Source organism: Marmota marmota, unplaced genomic scaffold (genome assembly GCF_001458135.2).
Source record: "Marmota marmota marmota unplaced genomic scaffold, marMar, whole genome shotgun sequence".
NCBI classification, from domain to species: domain Eukaryota; kingdom Metazoa; phylum Chordata; class Mammalia; order Rodentia; family Sciuridae; genus Marmota; species Marmota marmota.
In genome coordinates, this window is record NW_026000082.1 from 42,858,008 (window position 1) to 42,871,284 (window position 13,277).

The following is a 13,277-nucleotide window of genomic DNA, read 5'->3' on the forward strand; positions in this document are numbered from 1 at the left end:
TATATATATATATATATATACCTACACACACAAACATGTTCTACAAATAATACCACCAGCAATAAAAAAGTATTTTCATTTAAATTTCAATAAAAAGTAGTTTATTTTAAGAGGGGCACATTCCTGTAATCTCAGTGACTCTGGAGACTGAGGTAAAAAGATGGCAAGTTTGAGGACAGCTGGGCAATTTAGCAAGGCCCTGTCTCAAAAAATAAAATGGGGTATAGTTCAGTGGTAGAGCACCCCTGAGTTTGATTCCCAGTGGAGGGGTAGGGGAAGTTCTAGTAAAAAGCTAATAGAAGAGAGGGGCATAAAACATTCCACCTTAATATAGCATAGGAACTAAGAAGTCTGACTGTAATAAACTGTGCCTATCCATCTCCCTCACGCGCACCCCCCACGGCAGCCCCCCCCCCACCAGGCTTGCTTTACTTATTTATTTGTTTGTTTGTACTGGGGGGGACTGAACTCACTTAACCATTAGGGTCTTGCTAAATTGCTAAGGCTGGCTTTGAATCGTGATCTTCCTGTCTCAGCCTCCCAAGCTGCTGGGATTACAGGTGTGACCACAGTGCCCAGCTTCTCTCCCCTTTTCTGTACCTAAGCTTCTTTTCCAGTTTGTAAATGTTCCAGTTTGTGACATTCAAAAGATAGGGACTAGAAGGGTAGAGTATTTGCCTAGCATATGTGAGGCCCTGTAGGTTCAATCCCCAGCACCATCAAAAAACAAACAAAAGAAAAAAAGACCATTCTAATGATATAACAATAATAAAAAAATTAAAATTTAGGAAAGTTGATCAACACTTTTTCTTGGAGATGGGGTGTTGCTATGTTGCCCAGGCTACTCTAGAACTCCTGGACTCAAGTAATCCTCCCACCTTTGCCTCTAGAATAGCTGGGACTATAAGTGCACACCACTGTGCTCACTTTGAATACATTTATTAAACATTTCATTATAATTTTAAAAAACTATTTAAGACAGCTTGCTCTAAAACTCTAATATCTTCAAAGAGGTATCTGAGCATGATTAAAGCCAAATGGTTTAATGAAAACCAAAACCAGACAATGTCACCCATTACAGTTATTTGTATGCAGTTCTCTTTGCTTACTACTGTATTTAAGAATTCCCATCTTAAATGTTTATTTTGATTAGAACAAAGTCTATGTTGCTTTTAATTTTTTTTTAAAGAGAGAATTTTAATATTTATTTTTAGTTTTCGGCAGACACAACATTTTTTTGTTTGTATGTGGTGTGAGCGCGCTACCACTTGAGCCACATCCCCAGCCCCTATGTTGCTTTTTAAAAATATTTTTGTTGGACACAATACCTTTATTTATTTATTTGTTTGTTTATTTGTTTATTTATTTATTTTTATGTGGTGCTGAGGATTGAACCCAGTGCCTCGCTCGTTCTAGGAATGCACTCTACTGCTAAGCCACAACCCCAGCCACAGAACAAAATCTGAAGTTGTTTGACATAGCTTCCCATCAGATGTTAACTCTTAATTACGAATGTAAAATTTCTGCTGTGGATTAGTCAAACTGGCTCTATTTTGGGGTTCCATACAACCTGCCACTGAGCAATCTTAAATCCATATACTTAATGCACAGAGCATAATTTATTAAAAGGAAGAGTATTAAAGGTAAACTCAAGTTAACTTTAGCCAACAAAAAGATTTAGGGAAGTAACCTGTTGAGGGGAGGACAAGAAATGGGGGTGAATTATCCAATCTCAACTTTCTATTATCCTTGCATCCATTTCAACCATTCATGCAAGAAACCTTTATAAGACATAGAATCAAGAACTAACTGCAGGGGTTGGAGTTGTAGCTCAGTGGTAGAGTGCTTGCCTGGCATGTGTGAGGCCTTGAGTTCAATCCTCAGCACCGCATACATATATAAATAAAAGATCCATTAACAACAAAAATAAAATAAAATTTAAAAAAGAACTAACTGCAGCTACAAATGACCCTTTTTGGCAATCTGCTGAAAATGTGGCAACATGGGCCATGTTTTAGAATAATGTTTTAAAATGCATAGTGAGCAGGGGATGTAGATCATTAGTAGTAGAGTGACTGCCTAGCATTTATGATCTCTGGATTACTGAATCCTCAGCACCACAAATAAATGAGTGAGTGAATACTAAATACAGAAATAAAATAAACAGGAATTAAAAGGAAGAGTATTGAAAATGACATATATCTTTAACATTAAGTAACAAGGGCTGGGGCGGTAGAGCGCTTGCCTTGCACATGCAAGGCACTGGGTTCAATCCTCAGCTCCACATAAAAATAAATAAAGGTATTGTGTTCATCTACAACTTTTTAAAAAAAAATTAAGTAACAAGACCCAAAATTAAGTAACAAGACCCAAAATTGGATTTAGTAAGTTTTAATTTCAAAGTAACAGTGAATATAAGCCCAAATTTAAAATATCAAATGTTTATATTGGTAACAAAGTAGCTCATACGGTGATACTACTGTAGTTTGTTAATATCACAGTATTTTGGTTGCCTAGTTTCAAATGGAAGGCAATGCTTAATTCCAGCTATAGATTAAAGAAAAGATGTAATATTTTCCCTATACAAATTCAGAAACCACACCCTGCCCCAACCCCAGCCAACCTAATCATCTTTGACTGTAGTCAGAACAAACAACTGGAAAACAAACCTCAGTAAAAATTACTTTAAAATATTAAGAAAATTATGAGCCTGGCTTGGTGGCACATGCCTGTAGTTCTAGTGACTCAGGAGGCTGAGACAGGTGGATCACAAGTTTGAAACCAGCCTCAGCCACTTAGCAAGACACTCAGTAACTTAGTGAGAACCTGTCTCAAAAAAAAATTTTTTTTGTTTTAAGTGGTGGGGGTGGAGGGGTGGGGGTGTATCTCATTGGTAAAGTGTCCCTGGGTTAGATCCCCAGTACCAAAACAAACCAACAATAACAAAAGAGTTTATGAAGTGATTCAACCTCAACAAATATTTCAATTCCTTTAGGCTATATTAAAGAAAACTCTTATAACCTGTAAAGTACACTCAACTCCAATCAAGAAAATTTAAGGGGCTGGGGTTGTGGCTCAACAGTGGAGTGCTCACCTAGCATGCGCAAGGTGCTGGGTTCGATCCTCAGCACCACATAAATGTAAAATAAACATACTGTGTCCACCTAAAACTTAAAAATAAATATTTTTAAAAAAGAAAATTTAAAATAAATGCTTTTGTGGAGTTTAATTCATTTAAAGTATTGTGTTGAAAGGAAAAGTGACTCATTGAATGTCCATAACAAAGAAAGGGACCTATAGCAGCACAGGGAAAGTTTATACCGTGAGGCCCCAATTCTCACCAGTTAAATGCTATTAATAGCTGTGTAGAAACAGTAGGTGTGTCATTTATAGGACTTCACAACTAGACTGCCACTAATCCCATGTTTACTCATTTAAAATGCACTGTTAGCAATCTGTTCACCAAAGCTGTAACAATTAAGAATGGAGGATGGTTAATTTCCCAGTCAGTTATGGAGACAGAAAACTGATAAACTAAGCTATATTTTGTCCACTATGCAAATGATATTTTTAAACATCTTCAAAGAACTTTTAGGGATGACATTTCCACAAATGTAAAATTTTAAAGATTACAAAAAAGAGCTTATTTTTCCCAAGAAGAAATTAAACATTTTGAATTTACGTAACATTTCAAAATATTACACTTTGTACTCAGTATAATTAGAGAGAAAGAGGGCATCTGATGAAAGGGAGACTGAACTCAGGGATAATGGATATGCTCTGAACAGCAGAGGACTTTTTCTGTGTGCTTGCTTCAATTACAACTTAGTGACTAAATTTTTCATCTATCTACATCAATACTGCTGTGTCCTTCATGATAACTATGAATTGTATTTCAATTTTTGGACTGTTTTTGAACAAGTGCTCTAAAAAAGGCAATATGCTGTGTTCTATGATGTGCACAAGGGCCACCTGATCCTATTCCTACAAGACAGCACTGAAAGCCCACCATTCGGTCAACCACCAAAAAGTTTATTCTGTTTTTTACAAATGAGCATAATCTGACTCTTCCTACAAAGTTTCTTCCACCTCTCCCAAATTAGGCACTCTCACAATCCAAGCTATTCTTCACTGAAGTACTAAAATAGCATCCTCGCCATAATCTTTCTGCTCTAAGTCACCATTTGCACAAACCTCAACAAGCTATTTCCCTTCTAAAATCCTTCAAGAGCTCATCTCTGCACACAGAATAAGAACCCGAAATATTACCATGGTTACACCACTCTAAATCATCTGGTCTCAAAAAACATTCTTCTACCTACTTTGCTGTTCCTTCTGCCTACAACAGTCCTTGTCTAGCCTAGGCTTCTCTTCTTGTTTAAGTACTAGGTATTTCATATTCCAACCAAACACTCTCTCCTCAGATGTCCCCAGTAGTCCAAATAACTTTTTTTGTTCTCTTGCTGTTCTGTATATAGGTACAAATCATTAAACTCGTGAGATTCAGGTACTAAAAACTCTTTATATTGTAACATTGTGTGAGTACATACAGAACAAGAAATCCCACTATTATATATAATAGTGGGCCAATAAAAAGGAAGGGGGAGAAAAGAAAATATAGTTCTAGAAAATGGCTACATGTAAAAAGGAAACCAATAACCATAACTTTTCCAAACAGGGAAAAATAACATTTTAACAGAAGGAAAAATTTACACAGACTCAGGAAAGGGGGAACAGAGCAAGAATCTGCTAGTGGTTCTTTCCCAAGCCCACAGGAAAAAGCTGTTCTCAACTAGCAGATTTCAGTTTCTTCACCTCCTTGTCTGATACGGTCCAGCATGCCAATCAGAAGGAAAACACAATCAAAATTTGGACTTTTAGGTAAAATTCCTAGTTTTTAACTGGCAATAACTTCAATTTAAAACACTATACAAGGCAAATTAAACTTGCCAGCTGGTCAGGTGTGACCTTCTAAACATCCAAGGGTATTGCATCCTTTGGTGTAAGTAGATCAATCTAGCTACCAAAACTTGATATATAAATTTTAAAAATTCCTTTGCTAACCAACTTTCTTACTGTAATTTAGTCCCCATGTACATTTTCTAAGGGTACCATGCTCTTTTGGCAATTAACTGTAAATATTCAGAAACAAAGACCTGCTTTTCTTTCAGAACACGAGCAAGGACTGGCTCCATCAAATCCATCAGTCCACAACTGAGGGCCAGATCTAAATCAACTAATTCCCACCAAAGTATAGTGCCACCCTGAAGGCCTTGTGTCACTGATGGCCCTCTGACTTTAACACTGAAGCCAGAATTAGACAGGCAGTCAGTATAGATAGGTAAATCAAGTCAGGTAGATCAAGGAGGCCAATTTGAGTGGTCCCAGAGGTTGGAAACTGTCCTCTGAAGGACTGAAATGTCAATTCCTTCAGAGCCCTTCCTCCACCCTTATCAAGAACCTGCCATGGGGCTCCACCCTGTTGCTAAGGTAACCTGTCCCAGGAATTGCTCCCCACTACAGGGAGTTATAAAGTTGTTAATAAATGTGTCCAGGGCTGCTCCATCCCGCCCTTCTCCGTTCAGCCCACCTGTTGGCCATGCCACCAAGCATTTCCTGGGCCTAGTCACTTACTCAGGAGGGAGGAAAGATAAGGGGAAGAGAGCAGGAGAACAAAGGAAGCCTAAGATATGAAAAAGGCAAAACACCCTTATTTCTGGGGATACCAGAATACCAGCCATGGCTCCCTTCTCCCTCCTGGGAGGAATCTATGTTATCCCCTTTTTAAATAAACCCTGCTTTATATGCTTGCCTTGGTGTGCTTCTCTAATGTTAGGCTTCAACATGTAAGGGAGCAGGCCTTGTCACCGATAACTGGCGGTATCAACACCACCAACACAGCTCTTCCTTTCAGTGAGCTGTGATTCTGACACTCTTTTAATGAAAAAGATTGGAAAATGACTAAAATTTGAATATTTTAGACAATTATATGCAAAAGAAAAGTGAAACACAATGAAGTTTTATAATCAGTTTATAGGACAGAAATGAATTTCATCACTCATTTATCTAGAAAATATACCAAATAAAATGCAAGGTAAGGGTTTTCACCCATGTCATAAAGTTGCAAGCTGGGGCCAGAAGCTGGTTTGCCTGACTTCCTGAACTAAGTGCTTATGTAATTTTAACATGCAACACTTTCCCTGGAAGTCTGAATTACATCCATCTAGCAGGAGAGATTTAAAAATTATTTCCACTTATTATTTTGAATTAGAAAATTTATGAAGCCTAAAAAGAGCCATTCAATTACATGACCATTTCCTTTTTCTTTAATCAAATCTAAACAGGCAATACTAAAAGAAAAATAATCTGGGCTTTTAATCAGGTCAAAAAAGTTGTACCCTGTTAAATTTAAAATGTATACCACCTAAAGTTAAAACTAGGGCATCTGTGATTAACAGAATAAATAACATTAAAGGAAAACAGGGTAATGCCCAAAGACTAGCAGCATATGCAGTAGTAAGAATAACCAGCAATTCACTAAGGGTGAATTCACTAAGGTGCCAAGGTAAGCACTTTAGAAGCAGTTTCCATTTTATTCTTTGCAATAACTCTATAAAGTTAGGTTCTCATAAAAGATGAGGGGAAAAAAGCCCAGAGAACATAAATTGTCCAACAGTGTTACAAGTAATCTATACCATCTACCTAGATCTGATTTCAAAACCCATGAAGTTAGATAACATCTAAGCTAAGACTCCTTGTTTATTTTACATCTTTAGAATAAAACATCTTTGTAAAAAAAATTCCCAACTAATGAAATGAATTAACTCAGCTTTAGAGACCAATAAAGTGATAGCATGCAATTTAAAAAGGCTTCTTTATGAGTTTATAAATTAGCCTACCAGCTTGATGTCAAAATTAGTTAAAATGTTTTCATAAATTTAGTCATTGATAATGTGTCGACAATATTATTTCAATAACACATATTTAACCAACACATTTTACAAATCTTCAACCAAAACAACAAATAAATTGATGCTACACACCAAAGTGAATTAAAAACTTTAAAGAAATCCATTTTCAGTGTCAAAGATTTGCCTCGGGCTGGGGATGTGGCTCGAGCGGTAGCGTGCTCGCCTGGCATGCATGCGGCCCGGGTTCGATCCTCAGCACCACATACCAACAAAGATGTTGTGTCCGCCGAGAATTGAAAAATAAATATTAAAAAAATTCTTTAAAAAAAAAAAAAAAAAAAAGATTTGCCTCACACAGCTTAAGTCACATTTCTCTTCCTTTTTTTGAAATTTAATATTAATACTGAGCATATAGAAAATGAAAGAGCATTTGGTAATCATAGCCTAGCTACTGGTTAACTCAATAGCCCATGTTAATCAAAGTTTCTTTATTCATTACATATATAACCCAAGATTACTTTTTTAGAAAAAAATTACTATGCTAAAAACCATCACCATTGATCATTGAAAATTTATTTAACGGTTCGTCTATTATAATAAAAGGCTTGTTAACCTACCTGTCACTGCTGGTACTACTGCTGCTGCTGATTGAATCACTACTGGAGGATCTGCTCCTAGAGCCGCTGCCGCTAGGGGACCTGGTGGGTCTAGACGCTTGGCTAGCCAGTCTCTGAGGAGACTGATTCCTAGACTGGGACGAATGTGGAGAGCGACTCCTGCTGTGCTGGTAATTCCGCTCTGGCCTTCTGCCTCGTACCTCCCGGGTAATATCATCCCTGTAGATATCCCTGTGTACCACACTGGGCAGTGTAAACTGCTCCCGAGCCCTAGGTTCGTATCGGGGGTCATGAGCATCAAAGCGGTTTGGACTTCGACTCCGAGAAGTATAATAGAGCCCATGTTGTAAAGTCCGCTCTCGAGGATCTCTATAGTAATCCTGATCATAATGTCTTGTCCGATCAAATGCTCCTGTCCCCCGTTCATGGTGTCCATAGGCACTATGTTCATAAGCACGCTCCCTGTTATCTGAAGCCCTGCATTTAGGAGGGGGGAAAAATATTTAATCAGAAAGGAGCAAACAAAACTAAATGCAAATCATGCAAACATTCATTTCAGAATTGTCTTTGTCTTTGCAACTGATCATTTTCTACACAGCATTAACCTACTTAGTAAGCAAACACTAACAAGCTTAACATTTTACTTGATCCCAAAACTTATTGTCACAGCTCAGCAATCCATTGTTTTAACTGTATATTGGGTTTTTCGTGACTGGTGTTCTACAGGTGAGTTGCTCGTTTTATAAAGAATTTTCTAACTTTTATACTGAAATATTCATATATCATCTTCCTTTACAATTTTAAGTTTACTAGAACAAAGAAGAGACTGTCATTTCAATATGAAAGATTTTTACATTTCCATCTGATTAAAATATATTTTTCATTACTTGCAAATTTATTTTAGGTTATATTTCTACACTAAACAAATATGAAAGCCTTGCTGCAGTGTGTATTCTGCAGTAGGAAGGACTTTCAAACAAGTCCAGAAAACAAAATTTTAAGAGCAACTCCTCGTTAACTTTTTTTTTTCTTTTTTGCAATGCTGGGGATCAAATGAAGGGCCTCACATGTGCTATGCAAGGGCTCTAACACCGAGTTTTTTTTTTTTTTTTTTTTTTTTTTTTGGTGGTACTTGGGATTTGAACCCAGGAATGCTTTACCACCAACCTACATTCCCAGTCCATTTTATTTTAAGACAGGGTCTCGGTAAGTTGCTCAGACTGTCCTTGAACTTGTGATCCTCCTGTCTCAGCCTCCAAATGGCTGATATTATAGACATGCAGCATCACACCTGGCTTCTCAATAACTTTTGACTGGGTGATTATAAAAAAAATCACTATATAAATTGCCCAATCACATTTAATAATAAAAATGGAATCTTAAAAACAATTAAGATATCAAAATACTAAATCACCACATGCTATTCTATGTAAATTTAACAAATAAATTATTTTATCTCTTGGTGCTATCAAATTTCACATAATTTTTAAAATAATCATTTCATGATTTCATTTGTTAATACATGTACCTGAACATTGGAGGAAATGCATTCTCTTAGCTTTGACAATATTCAAGTTGCCACTGATAAAATTAGGCAATGCTGAGAACTATAAGAATACTCTAAGGTTGCTATGAACAACAGTTCAAGTATGTTTTGTTGTTCTGGTACTGGGGATTAAAGACGGCCTTGCACGTGCTAGGCAAGTGCTCTGCTATTGAGCCACATCCCCAGGTCCTTCAACAATTATTTTGGTATAACATGAATATTCATCAACCTAAGAATACAAAAATTGTTGCATGTACATGTACATTTATACACATGCAATTATGTGACAGTATTTAAAACTAATTCTACTCCCACTAGAAATCATAAATTCTCTACTTATGTCGGGAAATAGAACTCTTAAGAATTCAAAGACCAATTCACTTGAATTTCTCTTCAATCTCATATCTTTAGATCCATCCTCTATCAAAGGAGATTAAAGAATCATGAAAGATTTAAAATCTCTCAAACAAAAGTTACACTGCAAAATTTGGTAGCAACTAATACTATTTTCCCAACACATTCCTAGATTTCAAAACCTCTCCACTGATATTTATTTTCACTCACTATTTCAGTTAGTAGCAACCCCATTTTCCTAGGCTTTTTTTTTTTTTTTTTTTTTTGGTACTAGGGATTGAACCAAGGGGTGCTTTACCACCGAGGTACATCCCCAACCTTTTTTACATTTCCTATTGAGACAGGGTCTCACACTTGTGATCCTCCTGCCTTAGCTTCCCAAGTTGCTGGGATTACAGGTGTGCACCACCATACCCAGCTCCTAAGTAATTTTTGCAGCTATTATGAAAAACAATTGGTATGGCAAAAAATAATAATAATTTTTTTTTCTTCTCATGTGTTAAGTAATTGTCTTCTTTTTTTATTTGCTACAATTCTGAATTTAAATATTTCAGTGTCTAACAAGGGTTCCTGTGAGACTTAAGAGAAAATTTCATAAATAGTTCATTTAGCACCCTATCAAATGTTAATCAGTGAAAGCTATTATTAATGATATAACAAGCAATAGGCAAAAGTTCTAGAAGAATTACTGCTACAGCTGATATTTTATAAATATGAAAAGTTCTTATCCATTAGGAAGATACAGAAGGCAGGCACAAGAGCTAGCAGAGCTGAAATCTAATGGCTATTTTTTGATTCATCTATTAGTACTAAATACTTCTAGAGTTAGTGGGGGGAAAAGAGAGAGTTGGACTTGGGTTAGGAGAGGGGCTAATATACACAGGTCAGGACATACCAACCTTTTCCAACTGTGGAAACACGACCTATAATCCCAATTAAATCTAGGGAGAGAATTGTGAATATAACTTCCCCAATTTTGGCCCCTCTTATGGGGGTAATCCACCTTCTTAATGGGCAAGGGTGTCAAATGATATTTAGATGAACCACAAGAAAAAAAAAATCTTAGTGACCAGACAAAATAATTCCACAGGAAGCCAAGAAGTCCCAGATAAACTGTAACTCTCAAACCCCCAGACTTCTTTCTTGAGAGAGTAGACAATTATAAATTGATCCACATTCATAAAAATCTCCAGCCCTAAGTATGAATCAGGAAGCTGGCAGAAGGGAAAGATCCTCTACAATTCCAACGAATAAAGAAGACACAGTTGCTCGCCAATTGTTCCCTTTTGTAGTCATCCAGCCCAGTCAATTTTGATTGCTGTATCCACAACTGATCGCCACCAAGTGTTCAAAGCTAAAGTATCTTTAATTGGACAGCAACTTGCTTAAGAAATGAGAGTAATCCTCTTCCCCTGGGCTAACAGATCTTGAGAACATGACATCCCATACATTCCAGTAATTAGAAAAGAATGGCTATATTCCAGGACTTATGAATGTCCTCAATTTTCCCCCATTCCATCAAGGAGTATAATTCCAAAACAGAAATTGTGTAGATCCAAAATGGACAACTCAAGCTTTGCCTTCACTCTTCCTCATCCAAGTACACATTTCCATGTCAAAGTATTGTTGTAGCATCCAAATGGTTGAATCATTATGGTCTGCTAGATCTTTTGTGACAATCCAATTTGTTTGTACGCTTTATGTAGTGAAAACCAAGAAGCAGATATCAACTTCTAAAAGAATCTGTAGGCTTTAATATTCCAGAAATATTCCAAATAGCATGACCATAAAACCAAACAGCTCCATCAGGTGGAAAGATATATCCAAGGAAGGCCTTAATATTATCCAGAAGAAGAGATAATTGATTCTAGAAGACAGGTAACTCCAAAAAATGATGCTGCCACAGGAAATCTTCCACCACTTTATATCTCAGGAAGTAGGTATCCAATCCACTGCAGGAAATATCCTCTATGATTCCATAAGAAACCAGCCACTGGGATAGAAATCACTTCCGTTTCCAACCCAAAATAGGAAACATTGAGAATGCCCAAAATTTTAAATCCATCTGGGGCCCCTAAATATGAGTTTCTGTTTCTCACCACATCAAATACAAAATACCTGCCTACAGAAACCTTGGAACTTACCCATCAAGTCTCCGCTCATAACGTCCTTCTCGTGCATGAAGTGATGGTGGAGGGCCGTAAGCAGGCCCTCCACCACCTCCTCTGAACCCAGAAACCTCTCTACTACGAGATGCTATGGAAACTGTATCATCCAAACCCCGAGCAGCACTCGGAATGGTGCCTGGTTCATTATAATCCGTGCGTAGGTCTCTATCTCCCATTTTGTTGACAGAGTTGTGAGCTTTCTGTGCACTTTTGATGTCCACAAAATCCACAAAGGCAGCCACTCCTCCTTCAGATCCCCTCTTAGGGAGAATTTTGACACTTTCCACGCGGCCATATCTGGGGGGGGAAAAAAGTTAATGTTATTGTTGTGTATCAGTAATTTTCCAAGATGAGTTTTTAAAATGTTGTTTTTTATTCATAGACAATTTACATTAAGTATGAATGAGGATGGGACTTTTAAAATAGCTTCATTTACACTTATACTTCTCTCACTGGAATAGGTATTTGCACCCCATTATTACTCTTACTTCTTAAATATTCTCTAAACTACCTCAATCTTTCTAGTACACTTAGCAAAACTGAATAGCTCAGAAGCTTTTTGATACTTTTACACTCTGAAAAATTAGAATCAGCTTGGCACAGAGGTGCACACCTGTAATCCAAGAGACTCAGGAGGCTGAGGCAGGAGGATGGCAAGTTCAGAGTCAGACTTAGCAAAAAGCGTGGCGCTAAGCGACTCAGTGAGACCTTGTCTCTAAATAAAAAATACAAAATAGGGCTGGGGATGTGGCTAAGTGGTTAAGAGCCCCTGGGTTTAAGCGCTAATACAAAAAAAAAAAAAAATCCCCCCTCCCGATATCAACTAAGACTCTAATAGTATCCACCAATGTTCACTGCAGCCACTATTCTTAAGAATGTGAAAACCCAATAAGCATCAATGGATGAATGGAGAAACAAAATCTGGTATATACCTTGAACGGAACATTACATTAAGTCATAAAAAGGAAAGTAGTTCTACACATGCTACAACATGTATAAGCTTGAAAGCATTGATGCTAAGTGAAAAAGGCTAACGGAGTATGATTCCACTTATATAAGATTATCTTGAACAGTCAACTTCAGAGAGTCAGAAAATAGAAGAAAGGTTACCAGGAGATGGAAGACAAGAATGAGGAGTTACTACTCAAGGAGTACAGTTTCTATATGGCATGATGTTCTGGAAATACGGGCTGGGGCTGTAGCTCAGTGGCAGAGCACTTGCCTAGCATGCATGAAGCTCTAGGTTCAATCCTCAGCGCTACATTACAAAAAGAAAAACAAAGGCATTCTGTCCATCTATAGCTACCAAAAAAAAAATTAATAAGAAAAAGTTCTGGAAATAGCGATGATAATTATACAACATTGTGGTGGTATTTAATGCCACTGAAACATACACTTAAAATGGTTAAAAGGTAGGAAATGAGACTTATCAAATTATATTATGCACATATACAAATCACAATAAATTCCACCATTATGTATAATTATGTATAATTGCACCAAAAAACATTTAAAAATTAAATGTAGGGGGCTGGGGATATAGCTCAGTTGGTAGAGTACTTGCCTAGCATGCACAAGGCCCTGGGTTCAATCCCCAGTATCATCAAAAAAATAAATAAAAATAAATAAAAGTAGTTAAAATGATAATATTATATACCCCTTACCCCCCCCCCCAATAGCA

The 13,277-nt window shown here is 37.0% G+C and overlaps 1 protein-coding gene and 1 non-coding gene across 2 annotated transcripts in view; one reads left to right on the top strand and one right to left on the bottom strand.

Annotated features, from left to right (window-relative positions):
- Spen (spen family transcriptional repressor) overlaps window positions 1-12,072 on the bottom strand; it is a 59,577-nt gene extending 47,505 nt beyond the window's left edge. The window contains 3 exon segments of the mRNA XM_015484815.2: window positions 7,529-8,005; window positions 11,573-11,893; window positions 12,050-12,072. Of these exon segments, the coding sequence (XP_015340301.2) occupies window positions 7,529-8,005; window positions 11,573-11,893; window positions 12,050-12,072 (821 nt within the window).
- A 1,057-nt stretch (window positions 12,073-13,129) lies between these two features.
- Trnaa-agc lies at window positions 13,130-13,202 on the top strand. The gene has a single exon. It is a non-coding gene; the product is annotated as a tRNA-Ala (tRNA).
- The last annotated feature ends 75 nt before the right edge of the window (window positions 13,203-13,277 follow it).